This window comes from Mirounga angustirostris, unplaced genomic scaffold (assembly GCF_029215605.1).
Source record: "Mirounga angustirostris isolate CCGP_5_RB_7025 unplaced genomic scaffold, mMirAng1.0.hap1 SCAF_11, whole genome shotgun sequence".
Taxonomy (NCBI): domain Eukaryota; kingdom Metazoa; phylum Chordata; class Mammalia; order Carnivora; family Phocidae; genus Mirounga; species Mirounga angustirostris.
In genome coordinates, this window is record NW_026991719.1 from 94,083,223 (window position 1) to 94,100,259 (window position 17,037).

The 17,037-nt window shown below is 42.2% G+C and overlaps 1 protein-coding gene across 10 annotated transcripts in view; it reads left to right on the forward strand.

Moving 5' to 3' along the window:
- PLS3 (plastin 3) overlaps window positions 1-17,037 on the forward strand; it is an 81,391-nt gene that overhangs the window by 27,958 nt on the left and 36,396 nt on the right. For 2 of the 10 annotated variants that reach the window (XM_045881757.3, XM_054509006.2), the window contains exons 2-3: window positions 13,669-13,752; window positions 16,175-16,255. In XM_045881757.3, coding sequence (XP_045737713.1) covers window positions 16,183-16,255 — 73 coding nt within the window. In that variant the 5' untranslated portion in view covers window positions 13,669-13,752; window positions 16,175-16,182. Of the gene's footprint in view, window positions 1-413; window positions 559-3,086; window positions 3,249-7,446; window positions 7,484-8,609; window positions 8,703-13,668; window positions 13,753-16,174; window positions 16,256-17,037 lie in introns of those variants that run through there. The other 8 variants (XM_045881780.3, XM_045881794.3, XM_045881761.3 and 5 more) reach the window with 7 other exon arrangements.

Genomic DNA, 17,037 nt, shown 5'->3' on the forward strand with positions numbered 1-17,037 from the left:
AATGTTGTATGAAGGCATGAATAGGTATAGACTGAAATGAACAATAGAGAACGCAAGTAGTCCGAGACCGTTCATTTGCCTTTCTAAGTAATGTACTTTCCTATGGACGAGTGACTTGGGCACTGGGGAGAAGCTGGTTCCATGTGTTCTAAAATAAGCAGGTTACTTGGCTAATGTTCAAGTTCTAAATAGGTATGTGGGTTGTAGCTATTTGACCTGAACCAACTTTTAAATTCCCTTGTGTTCTTGCAGGATTTCAGTGGAGCTGGAATTTAAAAAAAAAAAAAAAAAATTAACTTTTCCCTACATCTCGTAAAGTTAGAATTTATTAATATTTGGCAGAATACCACGAGGCTGTCAGGAAGGTGATTCGTAAGCATTGTATCATTCCTTTGTCAGGGTGTTCTCTTTTTCTAGCAGGAAGTGTTATGACTTGCTCTCCAAAGTTGTAATTGTAAGAAGAATGTTGGGTTTCCAGATTGGCTTTCTGGGCGTGGGAGGTTCCTTCTATTAGTGCTGCTAGAGAGAAAGAAACAGGTTTGCTCTCGTCGCAGAAGGGTAACTATTTTAATACTATTTTGTTAGGCTCTAACTTCTCGATGACTGAATATTTAAGCAGAAATTTATTTAAAAAGCTTGAGATTCTTACTATGTATTTGGGTAGTTAAGCATTTGGAGATGCATTCTAAACGTTACTTACTCAAGGAGAACCAAATATAAGAGAAGATTTTTGAAGTTTTAGAATCTAAAATTATCTCTTTATATTCTGCCTTTTCATTATTTGGGGAATATTCTAGGGACTTTGTACTTTCTAAAAATTGCATTTGAAATCTTAATTATATACCTGTGTCTATCACGTTAGAGGCTCAGAGGTTTAAATGGCAGAAACTATTAGTTTATATCTGGGGGGCGGGGGGAGTAGAATTTCAGATGCCTTTGATGCCTTTGATCCGTAAATGGTTTTTCAAAATTCTGTGGAAAAGATGAGGTAGCTGTCATGACAGAATAGGTTATGATTAGACCAGTATTCTGCTCTTATGAAACGACTTGTGACAAAGTTGTGTTACTGTCTGTTTATATTTTACAAGATACCTGAAAATCATTGGTGTTGAAATTTTGGTGCTGTTATTGTGACATGGTAGTGATGGTGATTTCCAGTGCCCACAAACTCGTCAGGGATTTCCATCCATTGGTGATCATAGATGTTTTATTTCTCCTTGTTTCAGCAGAGCTAGATATCCGACTCTGATGCGTGTATGCAGTAAGAAGTGTTTTCTCAATTAACAAGTACTATATTTGAGAACATAGAAGCAGGGTATGTAACATTGCAGGAGGCACTTTTAGATACTAACAGATAGCTTTCAGCTTAGCTCAAAGTCTAAGCTAAAATTGTATCTCTAGTGATTTCTGAGTTGTGCATCCTAATATTTTGGTTTGAATTGAAGCATGTTAACTAGTCTGATCTTGCCTTGTGATGTGTGTGTGTGTATGTGTGTGGGTCTAGTACACACAGAGACACATACACGCACACACCTGAAGGTTGGCCTTGGCTTCAATGTTAATTTTCCTAGGAAAGGGCAATACCCCTCGGATGTGAAGGTTAGTTAATTTCTTTAGCAGCAAACGTATTTTTTCTTTTTCTTTTCTTTTTTTTTTTTTTTTTAAGATTTTACTTATTTATTTGACAGAGAGAGACACAGCGAGAGAGGGAACACAAGCAGGGGGAGTGGGAGAGAGAGAAGCAGGCTCCCTGCCGAGCAGGGAGCCCGATGTGGGGCTCGATCCGGTCCCCAGGATCATGACCTGAGCCCAAGGCAGACGCTTAATGACTGAGCCACCCAGGCACCCCGCAAATGTATTTTTTCATGAATTATTCAGATATTTGGGGAAAGTGTCAATGTTTACTTCGGAAATATAGACAGGCTTCGACCTTTGTAAAGGAGAATGTGCTGTTTCAATCCAAGGAGTTAATACAAGCTTGGCTTTTGGTAGGAGAAGGAGAGGTGTCACTTTGTTGTTTTATCTTTGGCTTTGATATGGTATTCATCACAGAGAAAGGGGCTTTTAGAATATGATTAGGACATATGTGAAATATCTGTAAAACTCTTGACTGGTAAGAATGTAAAGAATGCCTTCAGTCTGACTAAATTGAATTGAATGTTTCCTTTATTGGAAAAGTTACTAACTTATTTTTAAATAGCCATTACTTTAAGGTCTTATCTCCTTTTTTTTTTATTAAGTACAAAAAGAAGAAAGAAACGTTTACTTTAAATGGAAGTATTTGATATTCCTCCAGGAAATGACACATGATTGGGCACCCTTTGGGGTTTAAGTGACTCATAGATATTGGTACTTGAAAAAAAAGATCGATTAGAATCTAGCTTATGCCGGATTCGAGAATAGAATAGAGGTATTTCCAGAAAATGAACTCATTTCTTAAGAGAGCTATGTAGGGCAAAATCATGAGATGTCTGGGTTTGCTTTAAAATAATTCAGGAAAGTGACAGAAAAGGGAGAAGAGATGAAGCAGGTTGCAGGGAAATCCTGATCAATGTACAGTCTGGGTGGTGGGTTTATGAGTGTTTATTGTACTATTTTCTTTTTTGTGTTTATTGGAAATTTTCATAAAACATTTAAGTATAGCTAAATTTAGTTTGGGGCAATTTACATTTATTTCCAAACGTTACTTTTACCTATAAATTGCAGGTTTGTCAAAGCACGATTTGTGCCTAATGTGTACTATTGGAAAGGTGAAATGTGCTACTTGATTGTCAACATTGTAACAAGTAAAAACTGTTTCTGGAAAAAAAAAAAAACCTTTCTGTTTGACTTTCAGCTAAATTCAAAGGACAGGCTGCAAACATCTTGAGTAGTTTTTGTAGTATCTTGAAGCATTAAACAAGAGTAGATAGCTAAAGCATGCTAATAGGCCAATTGCATGTGAAGAATGCAGGAACATTATTTTGTCGTGACTGTTTTGTTCACAGCTTTCTCTAATAGAATATGCATTTTTAAAAGCACAGGAGACAACTATTTAGTCTGCCTTGTGTTTAAAGATGTTCACTTTCCCTACTTGCCTCCATCAGAGTTTATTTATTCAACACACGTTTGGTGGGTGCTTATTGTGAGCCAAGATACAAAGTCAAAGAAGATACCAGCCCTGCTTTCAAGGAGCTCCCAGACTGGTGGAAGAAATAGAGGAGTAGGTGGTCATCCTGCAATGAAAGGGGGCGGAGCTACAGGAATTGGTAAGGGGAGTTAGTGGTTAGCAACTAGGACTCTGTGGTGCATCTCCTTTAAAATAATGCAAACAAGGGGCGCCTGGGTGGCTCAGTCGGTTGGGCATCTGCCTTCAGCTCAGGTCATGATCCCGGGGTCCTGGGATCGAGCCTTGCCTCGGGCTCCTTGCTCAGTGGGGAGCCTGCTTCTCCCTCTGCCTCTGCCTCTCCCCATCCCCCTGCTTGTGCGCTCTCTCTCTCTCTCTGTGTCAAAATAAATAGAATCTTCAAAACAATGCAAATGAGAATTTGAGATGGCTTAATTATTTGTAGGTACTAGAGAAGTCAGAAGAGGGCTAACATAGTTTAGTTTAATTAACGCTATGCAGTTGCTATGCATGACTTCCCAAGTAACAGCCATCTCTGCTTCCCTGCACTTCTTTTTTTTTTTTTTAAAGATTTTATTTATTTATTTGAGAGAGAGAATGAGATAGAGAGAGCATGAGAGGGAGGAGGGTCAGAGGCAGAAGCAGACTCCCCGCCGAGCAGGGAGCCCGATGCGGGACTCGATCCCGGGACTCCAGGATCATGACCTGAGCCGAAGGCAGTCGCTTAACCAACTGAGCCACCCAGGCGCCCCGTTCCCTGCACTTCTTAATAAAACCTCTGTGCTTCTCTCTTGCATCTCAAGGGTTGTCAGAGCAGCATATCTGCAGGAGATACCAATGTCTCCGTCACATTAAATAGTAAGCTAATGTTTAAGTCTCCTTAAACATTCAACGCGACCTCCAAGGCAAAGTTGCTGTTGTAGGTGGGCAGCTACGTGGGGTGGGATAAAGGGTAGAGTCAGCCTTCAGTCCCTGATGAGCCTTCCAAAGTTCATTTCTCCATCGATCTGGAGTTTGAAACCTACTTTGTCATGGAAGTAGTGGGTGAGGTTTTTCAGGTCACCTCCCAAATGTCCCTGAAATGATACACTCTGTTTACCTCAAGTAATATACTCTTGCGTTCATGTTATGTTAATCCAAATGAATTATAGAAGCGTAGTTGCTAAATATAGCCAGATTTATGTTCCATCAGCCAGTTGCTTTACTCTCAAGTCCTCAATACCGTATAACCTAACGGCATATACAACTGTGCCTCATGGGAAAGTGCTGTCAGTTTTATTTGGGGTCATCTAGCCATGTCCTCTGCTCAGTTTTACCCGTTTGTGGCTGTAGCAATTTGTAATAATGCTGAACTGCTGGAATAATCGACAGTAACATCCATCACCACTTCTTTCTGCTCAAACCTTTCCTTAACTCTCAGGACCAAGAACCTGTGATGCATGAGGGCATTTAGAGTTCGACTCACTTGTTTGACTTTCAGAGCAACAAATCATTAAATTTAGAAAGATGCACATAACCTCTTAAGCTGTCACAATTACTCCTGTACCAAGATTCCATTGAAATTTTTTTAAAGATTTTATTTATTTATTTGAGAGAAAGAGAGTGGAAGCGAGCTAGAGAGAGAGAATGAGCAGGGGGAGGGGCAGCAGGGGAGGGAGAAGCAGGCCCCTCACTGAGCAGGGAGGATGCGGGGCGCCACCCCAGGACCCCAAGATCATGACCTTAACCGACTGAGCCACCCAGGCTCCCCTCCATTGAAATTTTCTAAAAGGAAATGCACAAAGACTCCAAACCCCTTGCCCCTTGAGAAAAGTCAGCTGTTAAGTTTAAGAACTAATCACTAGGGCGCCTGGGTGGCTCAGTTGGTTGAGCGCCTGCCTTCGGCTCAGGTCGTGATCCCAGGGTCCTGGGATCAAGCCCCGCATCGGGCTTCCTGCTCCGCGGGGAGCCTGCTTCTCCCTCTCCCTCTCCCCCTGCTTGTGTTCCCTCTCTCGCTGTCTCTCTGTCAAATAAATAAATAAAATCTTTAAATCCCATGAAGCACAGGCCTGTCAGACGGAGGAAGGAATGGGCCACAGGAGAAGGGAAACATTGGTGTCCTTTTTCAAAGTGTGGCCTGTCTTATTGTCGGCACCCGTTTAACATGAATGTTCTGAAGAAAGAACTTTGAGAATTCCACAGTATATAGTCTTTACTGAACCTGTTTCGTGTATTCTGTATGTTTTCCACAATCCGTTTTAGTGATTTCAGCTCAAGGATTAAGTGAACCCCCTTATCCTTTAAGTAACAAAAACAAGTTGGTATTAGCTAGAGGAGTCACTGTCTACATTTTCTGGTAACTGCATATTTCTCAGGACCGTGGTCACATTTGTTAGGAGCCTTTCAAGGATCTTGTGTAGTCTCTAATCGGCATGAGCCTGCTTTCCACAAAGCAATGTGTAGCCTCTTTGGTTTTGCTTTTACGGTAACAGTAGTTCATTACCTTCACCCACAGTCTTTTAATTTGACGTTTGCTGTGCAGCCTTGCGTCTTGGGCAAAGTCAAGTAACGACCCTAGACTCTTGTTCCCTACGACGGTTTCAGTAGTCATTGGATATTGGGCATGCTGGGAATTACCACTCAAACCTTCGAAACCTTGCAGTCAGTTGGAATATTTTTTGAGCCATGTCTCTACCCAGTTTTAGTGGGAGTACAGAAGAGGAAGACGGAGTTCCGACGCTGTTCTTGAGATACAAACAGTCTCAAAATGAGACCAGCAGAGCAAGTAGTTAGACAAGCATTTGTGTGCTATTTAGTCAAAGAAGGAATCTCTTTTCCTGGGGAAGATTATTCTCGAAGCAAGTTTGAGGAGCTGTGTGGAGGAGGCAGGTGAACTGAATCAAGTAGGACAACGGATGTCCCAGCCAGGCGGTCCTCACATCCTCTAACATAACTAGAGGAGGAAGGCCATAATGAAATTGCCAGATTTTGTTACAGGATTCTCAAGCCTGTGGGATTTGAAGAGGAAGGGCGGCAGGGGGCAGAGGCACTGGGAAACATGCTTTGGGAGAGGGTGAGGCTTCTGCTGAACCTTGAAGGGTGAATAGGATTTGGATAGGGAGAGAAGAAAAATTATGAGGAGGGCATTGTAAGTGTGAGAGGTGGATACAGGAGAGGGAGTCCTTAGTGGGAGGGAGGGAAAGAGGAAGAGGGACAGGATAAAACAAAAGGTAATGACTGATGTAGGAGTTAACAGGACATGCTCAGGAGAATAATTGTGATCAAAAAGCTAATTGTGAGTCTTGTTGAAATGTAAAACTGATTAGATGTGTCCAGTAGGACCGCTCTAGAGGACCTGAATATCAGGCAGAGATTAGACAAGCTGTTTTAGGCATAAGCAATGATAGCTTCCTAAAAGGGGATGGACATGATCGACATGGTTGTGGGCACTAGCTGGGGGCCATTTTTTATTCAGAAGATATGTATTGCAAATGCTTTGTCGGGGCACTTGGGTGGCTCAGTCAGTTAAGAGTCTGACTCTTGATTTCAGTTCAGGTCATGATCTCAGGGTTGTGAGATCGAGCCCCGCATCTGGCTCCGCATCTGGCTCCGCGCTGGGTGTATAGCCTTTTTGAGATTCTCTTCCTTTCCCTCTGCCCCTCCCCCCCCCACTTGCATGCACTCTGTCTCTCTCTCTCTAAAAAAGAGAAAGAAAATGCACTGTGTTTGTGCATTATTCTAAGGGCTGTGGTGAATACAGAGATAAGTAAGCTGCATCTCCACTCTAATAAGGTTATAGTCTTGTTGGGGAAATAAATTCATTCAATAAGCTGTTGTTCGGGAGGCTGCATAGCAAAATGGTTGAGAATACTGACTTTAGTGGCAGGCAGACCTGGGTTTGAGGCCTGGCTCTACCTCTCAAGAGCTGTGTGACTTTGGGAAAGTTACCCAACCTCTCTGAGCTCACTTGCTCGTCTGCAAAATGGGAATAACAGTATCACCCGGTTTATAAAGTTTTTTCTGAGACATAACGTACATAATGTATATAAAGCATTTCACAGAATGCACCTACATAATAAGTCCTCCGTAAATGTTAGCTGTAATGTAAACTTACAATGGTATGTTATTATATTATCTTAATTATTATCATTACCTACTCTGTAGGCACTGTGATCAGGGCTGGGAATATGAAGATGAATGGGATATGGCCCCTTCCATCCAAGAGCTTTGTTATAAATGCTATCCTTGTGGTGACTGTATTTTCCCACTCAAACATTGGTACGTAGGCTCCGATGGTAGAACGAGATATTTAAAATCAGAGCTGCCTGAAAGAACCCTGCGCTGGTTGTTGCAGAAGAAAACGCAGCCAGTCCTGTGCAGAGAGGATTGTGATCTCAGGTGGGTTCAATCTGAAGAGACTTCCTCAAAGAAGCTTTTGCAGAGCTAGGTTAGGAGATGGGTGGAGAGCATTCCACGGAGAGAGGCACAGAGGAGAAGGAACAGGGGGTAGGAAACGGTGGCCTGCTTGGGAAATGGGATCTTTCTAGAGCGTGGGTCGAGGGGGCCGTGCACGTGGTGGGAAGTGACATTGGAAAGATAGGCAGGTCTCAATACAGAACCGCGTAGGGCCTTGAATGCCGTGCAAGAGAGGCGGGACCCTGTGTTTTGTAGAATCGATCGTAGGTCTTCTCTCCAGGGAGCTAGCAGTGTGAAGATCACCTTGGAGGGACACAAGACTGGAGACAGACCAACTCAAAGGCTTTTGGACTAGGTCAGACATGAGGTGATCCAGGGGTATGATGGAAGAATCCAGACTGCTTATTTACTTTGCCCTCCCTTTGTTTCTCTGGAGACAGAGCAAAGTGGGGAACTGGAAAGTGACACCTGATTTGGCAGGGGAGATAGCTGAAAATGGGAACTAATGCAGCAGGAAGTTCAGTGTAGACACTTAGACTTTCCTGCCTGGAATCCTCCTCACTCAGCTTCCTTCACCCTTGGACCAGAGGGTCAAGTCCAGATTTTGACTGGAGCCCCTCTAAATATTTTTTTAAGATTGTATTTATTTATTTGAGAGAGAGAGAGAGAGAGAGCACAAGCAGGGGCAGAGGCAGAGGGAGAAGCCAACTCCCCGCTGAGCAGGGAGCCCGATGCGGGACTCGATCCCAGGACCCTGGGATCATGACCTGAGCCGAAGGCAGACGCTTCACCGACTGAGCCATCCAGGCGCCCCGAGTGTAGCCCTTCTAAAGTGGACCCTGACCTTCGGCTCCCAATCATGTCTGTCCTAAATCCCAGGCACAGTGCTCCAACCAACTGCATTTCTCCACCTCCAGAATATAATCTTCTCTTCACATCTCTGTATCTAGAAGGCCTTCATCAGTGATGTCTGTCCGAGGAATTCCTACTTAGGTTCTAAGATAAAGTTCAAAAGTCCTCTTTGGAAAACCTTTCCTGACCCCCACGGCTCTCACTAGTATTGTCTTTGTCTTTCTGTTTCTCCCACTAGACAGTAAGCTCTTGGGGCTTTGCGTCCTAATTCCCTACTTGTGCAGCACACGACGCAGTGCCTGGTACCCACTGATAAGCCTTCCATTAAGGCCTGGATATAAACGAATAAGTGAGTATATAGGGTAGACAGTCAAGTTGAAATCTTGTAGAAAGTCACTTGGAAGTACAGGTGTGGAGCTTGAGTAATCATGGGAAGAGTCGGTGAGCTCGAGCTCGGTGTTGAACACCCATGTGACCTGGAGACTAGTGCTGTTGACTTACCCGACTCGGGAGGAGACAGGGTGGCAGTTTCTGTCGGTACAGGTAAGTATGTGAAGTGTGGGTGTTCCGGAGCAGTGCCTGATTTGGACAAAGGAAGGTGACAAATACACCCCTTCTTGTTGACCGCTGTTGAATTATTCACCCTTAGCCGTGGCTGTGGGGTTTGGTTTGGTTTGGTTTGGTTTTCATTTATTGTGAAACAACGTATTCTTCCATGTTTTGTCCACCCTTTGTTGCTCTCTCCTTCGTGGCGGCTATGCGAGCTTAAATATGTGTTGCCAAATCTCTGATTTAAGTAACCAGCCTCGCTTCCCCAGTAGTATTTACCTGGCCTGCTAGTGGCTGGGATAAAGCCTCTGGTTGAATATCCCGGGTGTTTCTCCTGTAGTTCCCTTTCAGCTGCCAGAAAAAGTACAGAGTTCATAATCAACTCCCGATTATCCACGGATGAGTTTCCCAGCGTGTGTGCCCTGCCTCCCGCCCCACGTGCTGCTGAATGACAGAGATTAGTAAATAGATTATTCAGTCGGCTGCATGCCTCCACTGAATCGCTGTAGGGGCTGAAAACAGGCACCCCTCCTCCTCTCCCATCAAATACCTTTCAGACTTTTTGACTGATAGTTTCAGGTAGTCAGTTGTACGCACACCTTTCTCAGCAAAGATTTGTGTTCAGGGTTTGAGTGTAGTTAAATGAGCCCGCGGAGTGGTTTCATAATTGCTGCATTGTTAGTCAAACTCTGTAATTAGGGATGACTTCATTGGCCTAAGATTTCTCTATGGGTGACGCCCTGAATTCAGACCCAGTCGTACACCATATCCTTTTATGAAAAAAAACAACAAACAAGGTTTTGTTTGCTTTTCGTTTTATTCCCTTTTTTTGAAAATCTGTTTTCCTTTGTCTCAGATGTTTAGGGAGAGAGAGGATCTGTGTTGTTTTCTTTTCTTTTTTTTTTTCCCCCTGCAGCTTTCCCTTTATAGAGGAGGCAGGCAGAGGAGCTAGGGAGGAAACAGAATTTGGGACAGATCAAAGTGCTTTGCAGATGAGAAAATTCAGAAAAATGCAGAGACCCTGGGAGCTTTTACTTTTGATTAGTATTTCATTTGGCTACATTTAAATGGAAGGAAAATATATTTCTGTGTTGTTGTTTTTTTAATATCAGCACGCTTCCTCTCTCTCTCTCTCTCTCTCTCTCTCCCTCTCTCTTTCTCTCTCTCTCTCTCTCCCCTGTAAATAAAATTCACTTTTGTGGGAAGACAGACTGGGGAAAAGGACGTATTTCAAAAGTCAGACTTTCTTTTGGCCTGTCAATCACATACTGTGAACTTGAAGTTAAACTTTTATTCAGCAAGTAAATTTACTTTTTACCTCTTTACCTTTTACTTTTGATCGCCAATGAAAAAAAAGTGCAGATTGGGAAGAATATGATTATATTGACAAACTGTTAGTGATTTTTAAAAGTGGTCCCAAAATATTTAAAGTAAAATTTGCATTTGTGAGAGTATCTCCTGGCCACTCTTCAAGTTGTAGTTAGAAACTGGCCTTAATGAAGGAGCCAGATTGAGTCATGGGTGAAAAGTGGCTGACAGGTTTTCGTGGGGCCCATCCTTCTTAAATTACTTTGACTAAAGGCTTATAATTTTTATGTACACAGGACATCTTTATACTCTGGAGTCAATAATTATAGGGCAAATGGAAAAACTTTCCATACACCCCATTTAAAAGGTTCTTACTAGAACTTACGCCTATTTTTATATAGCCTCTCACAACTACTTAGACATTCATTTATTCCCCCATTTTCTTTTCTTTTTTTTTTTAAGATTTTATTTATGTATTTGAGAGAGAGAGCACGAACAGGGGTGGGGGCTGGAGGGCAGAGGGAGAAGGAGACGCAGATGCAGACTCTGACGTGGAGCCTGATGCAGGGCTGGATACCAGGACCCCGGGATACCATGACCCGAGCCGAAGGCAGACGCTTAACGACTGAGCCACCCCAGGTGCCTCTCCCCATTTTCTTTCATTAAGGATTTGAAGTTACTGTATAATATTTTCTAGCTTACAGTATGCCTTCACATAAGCCATCCTTAATCTTCATGAGGACCCTGGGGAAGGAGGTATTATTGTTGCTATTTTCAAATGAGGCGACTGAGAGCCCGATGAAGTAAACTTGCTCATGGACACACTGCTAGGAAAGAGCAAAACCAGGACCCTGCTTGATGCTTTCTGAGTCCACGTTCAAGTCTTTCCATCCTGCCATTGTAACACCCTACAACCTTGGGTGAGGAACAACTGTTGCCCGTGTACAGGGCAATGATGATGTCAAATCCTCGGTTTTGCTTCATAAGCTCCAGTCTAGGATGTTTTAGTTGCTTTAAGAGAAGAAGGCCCTAGAGTGCAATGAATGCCCCATGAAGAGGAATAGAGCGTCTGTAATTTTAACTTGTAAGATTTTCATTTTTAAAATCTGCATTTTAAAGACCTACAGGCAGTCTTAACTAAATTACTTAAATGTGGGCGCCTGGGTGGCTCAGTTGGTTAAGCGACTGCCTTCAGCTCAGGTCATGATCCCAGGGTCCTGGGATCGAGTCCCGCATTGGGCTCCCTGCTCTGCAGGGAGCCTGCTTCTCCCTCTCCCACTCCCCCTGCTTGTGTTCCCTCTCTCACTGTGTCTCTCAAATAAATAAATAAATAATCTTTTAAAAAATAAATAAATAAATTACTTAAATGTGCTGTTTTTTCCCCCCAAGTTAATACTTAATTTGCTTAATTTCCTTAAAGATACCGTCAAATACCTACTAGTAGTCTTAAGAAAAAAACCTTTTTTTATTCATGTGGGAAAAGGCCTGCATTACATAAGCAACTTTAAAAACTGTGACTTTTGGGGCGCCTGAGTGGCTCAGTTAGTTAAGCGATTCGTCTGCCTTCGGCTTAGGTCGTGATCCCAGGATTCTGGGATGGAGCCCGGCATCGGGCTCCCTGCTCGGCCGCGAGTCTGCTTCTCCCTCTGCCTCTGCCCCTGCCCGTTCTGCCGCGTTCTGCCACTGCTCTCCTTGCTTGTGCGCACTTTCTCTCTCTCTGACAAATAAATAAAATCTTTAAAAAAAAACTATGACTTTTATCAACTAAGGCATCTATTGTGAGGCTCTTAAATTTGACTTGGTACTTCTTAGATTTAGCTCAGGTGCCTCAGGGGAGCATTTATTTCAAATAATTATAAATAAATGAAATTGAGTTTAAGCAAGAGACTCCTAAATTCAACTGTTCTGTTATCCTGGACCAACTTGCCTAGAAATGTTGTTTGGGGGATATATGCATATTCCAGTTATTTTTATTCTTATTTGGATGTGCCTCCTGAAGTCTCCTGTGAGTTATAGATGGTGTTGGGGAGAAAACAATTTTTATTCTGCCCTTCTAGCTTCTTTGTCTGGTCTAATTAAATGGACATAAGACAGAACAAGAGAAAAACAATAGTTTAATAACCTGCATACCTCCTGTATCCATGGGAGAGACCCAGGAAAACTGAGTAACTCCCTAAAATGGGTGAAGCCACCACCTTAAATACCACTTTCAGCTAAAGACAAAAGAAGATGCTGGGGGTGGGGAGTCAGTTATGGGAGGTGACCAGGAAAAGCACAGTAAACAACAGTAAGCTTGTTAATGCAGATTTAAGACTGTGCCTTCCTCCATTAATAAGACTTTCTAGAGATTTAGATATTCTCTTCCTGTTAGAGCAGGGAGACACTCTGACAAATGGAGATTTCCCTTATGAATGTAAATATTTGATACAAAAGGTTAACTTCTCAGTTTTCAGCGCTTCACCAGTGTTTGCTATTTCTTAAAAATAACCAGCTTAAAATAATCAGTGTGCCAAAGAGGCATATTTTGGGGTGGTATATTTTGCTCCTCTTCAGTGTAAAAGAAGTCACTTTAGGCTTTCATTAAGACAGTTAGACAGGGGGGTGCCTGGGTGGCTCAGTCCATTAAGTTAAGCCTCTGCCTTCGGCTCAGGTCATGATCCCAGGGTCCTGGGATCGAGCCCCGCGTCGGGCTCCTTGCTCAGCAGGGAGTCTGCTTCTCCCTCTCCCACTCCCCCTGCTTGTGTTCCCTCTCTGGCTGTGTCCCTCTCTGTCAAATAAATAAATAAAATCTTTTTTAAATAAAGGGGGGGGGATATGGTAGTATGAGAATAAAATCACTTGTCTTCTTTTTTTTTAAACTCATATACTTTAGATCATTACTGATGTACAAACTGCTCAAACTGTAAAGGACCTTTAGAGACAAAGGAGAGGCCACATGTTTTGGATTTTCTGAGACGGTCTCACTTTCAGACTTTGTGTCCCATTGTTCTACATGGTATAGTTCATGAGGATGGTTAATAATTTCGTATTGAAAATATGACTACTGGGGTGCCTGGGTGGCTCAGTCGGTTAAGCCTCTGCCTTCAGCTCAGGTCATGATCCCAGAGTCCTGGGATCGAGCCCCACGTCGGGCTCCCTGCTCAGTGGAGAGCCTGCTTCTCCCTCTCCCTCTGCCTGCCTCTCTGCCTACTTGTGCTCTCTCTCTGTCAAATAAATAAATAAAATCTTTAAAAAAAGAAAAGAAAATATGACTACTTATGTATATAAAGAAAATTGTAGTGAATCCTATATAGTATGTTTGTAATCAGAAGTGTTAAACACTGTAATAGTAAAATAAAGGATACTTTTTTAAAGTACTGCCATTAGATTACAGTTTAACATATGAAAAGTAGCTTTCTACTCTTAATTTTGAAAATGCCTACTCCATATCTAACTGAAGATCTTTCTTTACCATATAGAGCCTCAGACTACTCTGAAAGGTGATTTACCCAACTTACCTACTGAGAAGTTTTTCCCTCTTTAGTGACATTTTAACATCATAGGTAAGAAAAGTTTATGAAGAAGCAAGTTCTGTTTTGTTTTTTAAAAGTCTTTTTTGGGGGTGCCTGGGTGGCTCAGTTGGTTAAGCGACTGCCTTCGGCTCAGGTCATGATCCTGCAGTCCCGGGATCGAGTCCCGCATCGGGCTCCCTGCTCAGCGGGGAGTCTGCCTCTCCCTCTGACCCTCCCCCTTCTCATGCTCTCTCTCTCTCTCTCAAATAAATAAATAAAATCTTTAAAAAAAAAAGTCTTTTTTGGGGGTGCCTGGGTGGCTCAGTCGGTTAAGCGTCTGCCTTCGGCTCAAGTCATGATCTCAGGGTACTGGGATCGAGCCCCGCATCGGGCTCCCTGCTCTGCGGGGAGCCTGCTTCTCCCTCTCCCTCTCCCCCACCAGCTCATGCTCTCTCTCTCTCTCTCTAGCTCTCTCTCAAATAAATAAAATCTTTTAAAAAGTAAAATAAAATAAAAAAGATAAAAGTCTGTTTTTGGTGAGCCTGGTTGGCCCGCCAGTGGAACGTGTGACGTGAGTTCGAGCCCCACGTTGGGGGTAGAGATTTACTTAATAAAAAATAAAATGGTTAAAAATAAATAAGTAAATAAAGGTCTTTTTACTTAATTTTTGAAAATACCAGTCATTAGAAATGTGTATTGCATTGTGGTGGAAACATAGCTAATTACCGTATCATATGGTCGATTTAAAACATCCCGGGGATTTGAGAAAGCTGAGTTTGAATTCCAGTTTCATGGTCCCTCTGAACCTAAGTTCTCTTATAAGAAAAAAGAGGAGAATATTTACCTCCTAAGGCTGTTGTCAGGGTCCAGGGAATTAATACAAATATGAATTTATCTAATGTAGCTTGGCACACAGTTGTTGAATGGATGAATTTAGTAAAGGACTATTATATCGAGTGCCTTACTGTGTGCCTGGGACTGTGACAAGTTTCAGAGAGAACAACTATGGCTGTGAGAAAGACAGGTGTGGCCCAGCTCTCTCTTGATGAGTTGGTGACTAGTTTTTTTTTAAAACAAAAATATCTAAAAGGGGTAAATACGCAATCTCAAAGAGTTTGTGTTTCGTATAGATCGTGAAATTTAACATATAGAGTACTTTTTTGAAAGAGGAACACATTTAAGGCCGTGAAACTATCCTGTTTGAGACTGTAACGGTAGATCCATGTCATCATGTAGTTGTCCAAACCCATAGAATGAACTCTAAGGTAAACCATGGACTTTGGTGAGAATGATGTGTCAGTGTAGATTCCTCGATCGTAGCAAAGGAGGATGTTGATAACGGGGTTGGCTGTGCATGTGAGGGCAGGGGGTGTGTGAGGCCGAAATCTCTGTACTTCCTGCTCAGTTTTGCTGTGAACCTAAAAGTGTTCTATAAAAGTAAAGTCCTCAAAAAAGATTGAGAAAAAGACAAAACCAAAAAAAATAAACAAAACAAAAACCCAACCAAACCCAGAGAATGCATAATCATTTTCATGCCTTTTTGTCCAGAAATTGTTGATGAGTTTGTATTTGGGGATTACCCATTGTGAAACAGACCTCCTTTCTCTATTGCAGGGCTCAGTAGTTTTTCTGTAAAGGTCCAGATCATAAATGTTGTAGGCCAAGAGGCAAAATCAAGAATATTGTATTCTTTTTTTTTTTTTAAGATTTTATTTATTATTTGAGAGAGAGAACACGAGAGAGCACAAGTGGTGGAGAGGAAGAAGCAGGCTCCCCGTTAAGCAGGGAGCCCCTGGGGCTCGATCTCAGGACCCCGAGATCATGACCTGAGCCGAGGGCAGACGTTTAACTGACTGAGCCGCCCAGGCGCCCCTTCACACTGAATGATTTTTAAGTGACTTAATGGGAAAAAATGGTAATGTGAGGTGATGGATGTGCTAACTAACCTTATTGTAGTAAATCATTTCATGATACTAGTATATCAAATCATCATGTTATACATCTTAAACTTACACACTATTATATGTCAATTATATCTCAATAAAGCTGGAAGAAATGGAAGTAGCCAGTAAGACAGAAAAAGAGAGATAGGGCTTAATAGAGCAGTTACATATTCCCTTAATCTTTGGTCACAAAATTTGGACTTTCAGTTTTAACATGAAAAACCACAGATTTCTATTATGTATCTCTTTCCTGTCATTGCTAAGTACCTTGGTTCTTCCTTTGTAAGAATTTGTCCTTGAAAGGACAATCCAGAGCTATATTTTTTTTCTGAATAACTTTTGGTAAATAATGACTTCTCATGTGTTTGTTTTCTTTATTATGGCGTTAGCTATAAATATGGGAACGTATTGAGATGGTTTTAGCAGTTCGCAGTTCTGTTTAAATTATCTCTGAGATGAGAATTTCACAGGAATACTTATAATCATCACAAAAATCTTTCAGTCTTAAACCTTTTTGGTTTCCTCCTTAGATCTTTAAATGGAGGAGATGGCTACCACTCAGATTTCCAAAGATGAGCTTGATGAACTCAAAGAGGCCTTTGCAAAAGTTGGTAAGTATTTTTTTATAGCTTTAACTATACTAAAGCCATCTTTTGCCCTAATGAAGGTTAATTCTCTAAAAAATTACATGAATGGTTAATCATTAATCTTAGGGCAAGGTAGTTAAAATCAACGGGATAAAGTTTTATTTATTTATTTTTTAAAGATTTTATTTATTTATTTGACGAGAGAGAGACACACAGCGAGAGAGGGAACACAAGCAGGGGAGTGGGAGAGGGAGAAGCAGGCTTCCCGCCCAGCAGGGAGCCCGATGTGGGGCTCGATTCCAGGACCCTGGGATCATGACCCGAGCCGAAGGCAGACGCTTAATGACTGAGCCACCCAGGCGTCCCTGGGATAAAGTTTTAGAAGCTACACTTTAAACTATTATTTCTAATTACATCTGTCTACTATGGTCAAAGGTTTTTAGTCTAGGGTACCAGTCCTTAATGGGGGGGGGGGCGGGGGGCTGCTGTGGCTCCTGAAGGTTTTGAACAGATTTTGTGTTGTTATTGTATTGTGTATCATATTTTTCTGAGGAGAGGATTTGGAGCTTTCACCATATTCTCAGAGGGGTGTGTGACCCCTGAAAATGTTAGATGATGATTAGATGATGTTTTACCTTTGCCCCATTGGCTTGGCTTTATTGCCTTCTTCATGGATCTTCTGTGCCTTTGGACAGTGCAGCCCGTTCTGCCTTCCCACGTTACGTTCTAGTATCAGCATTAGATGGGAAGACATAGCACGCCATTTGGTTTTTCCTTAAACCTCATTGAATGTGTCTTAGAATTTA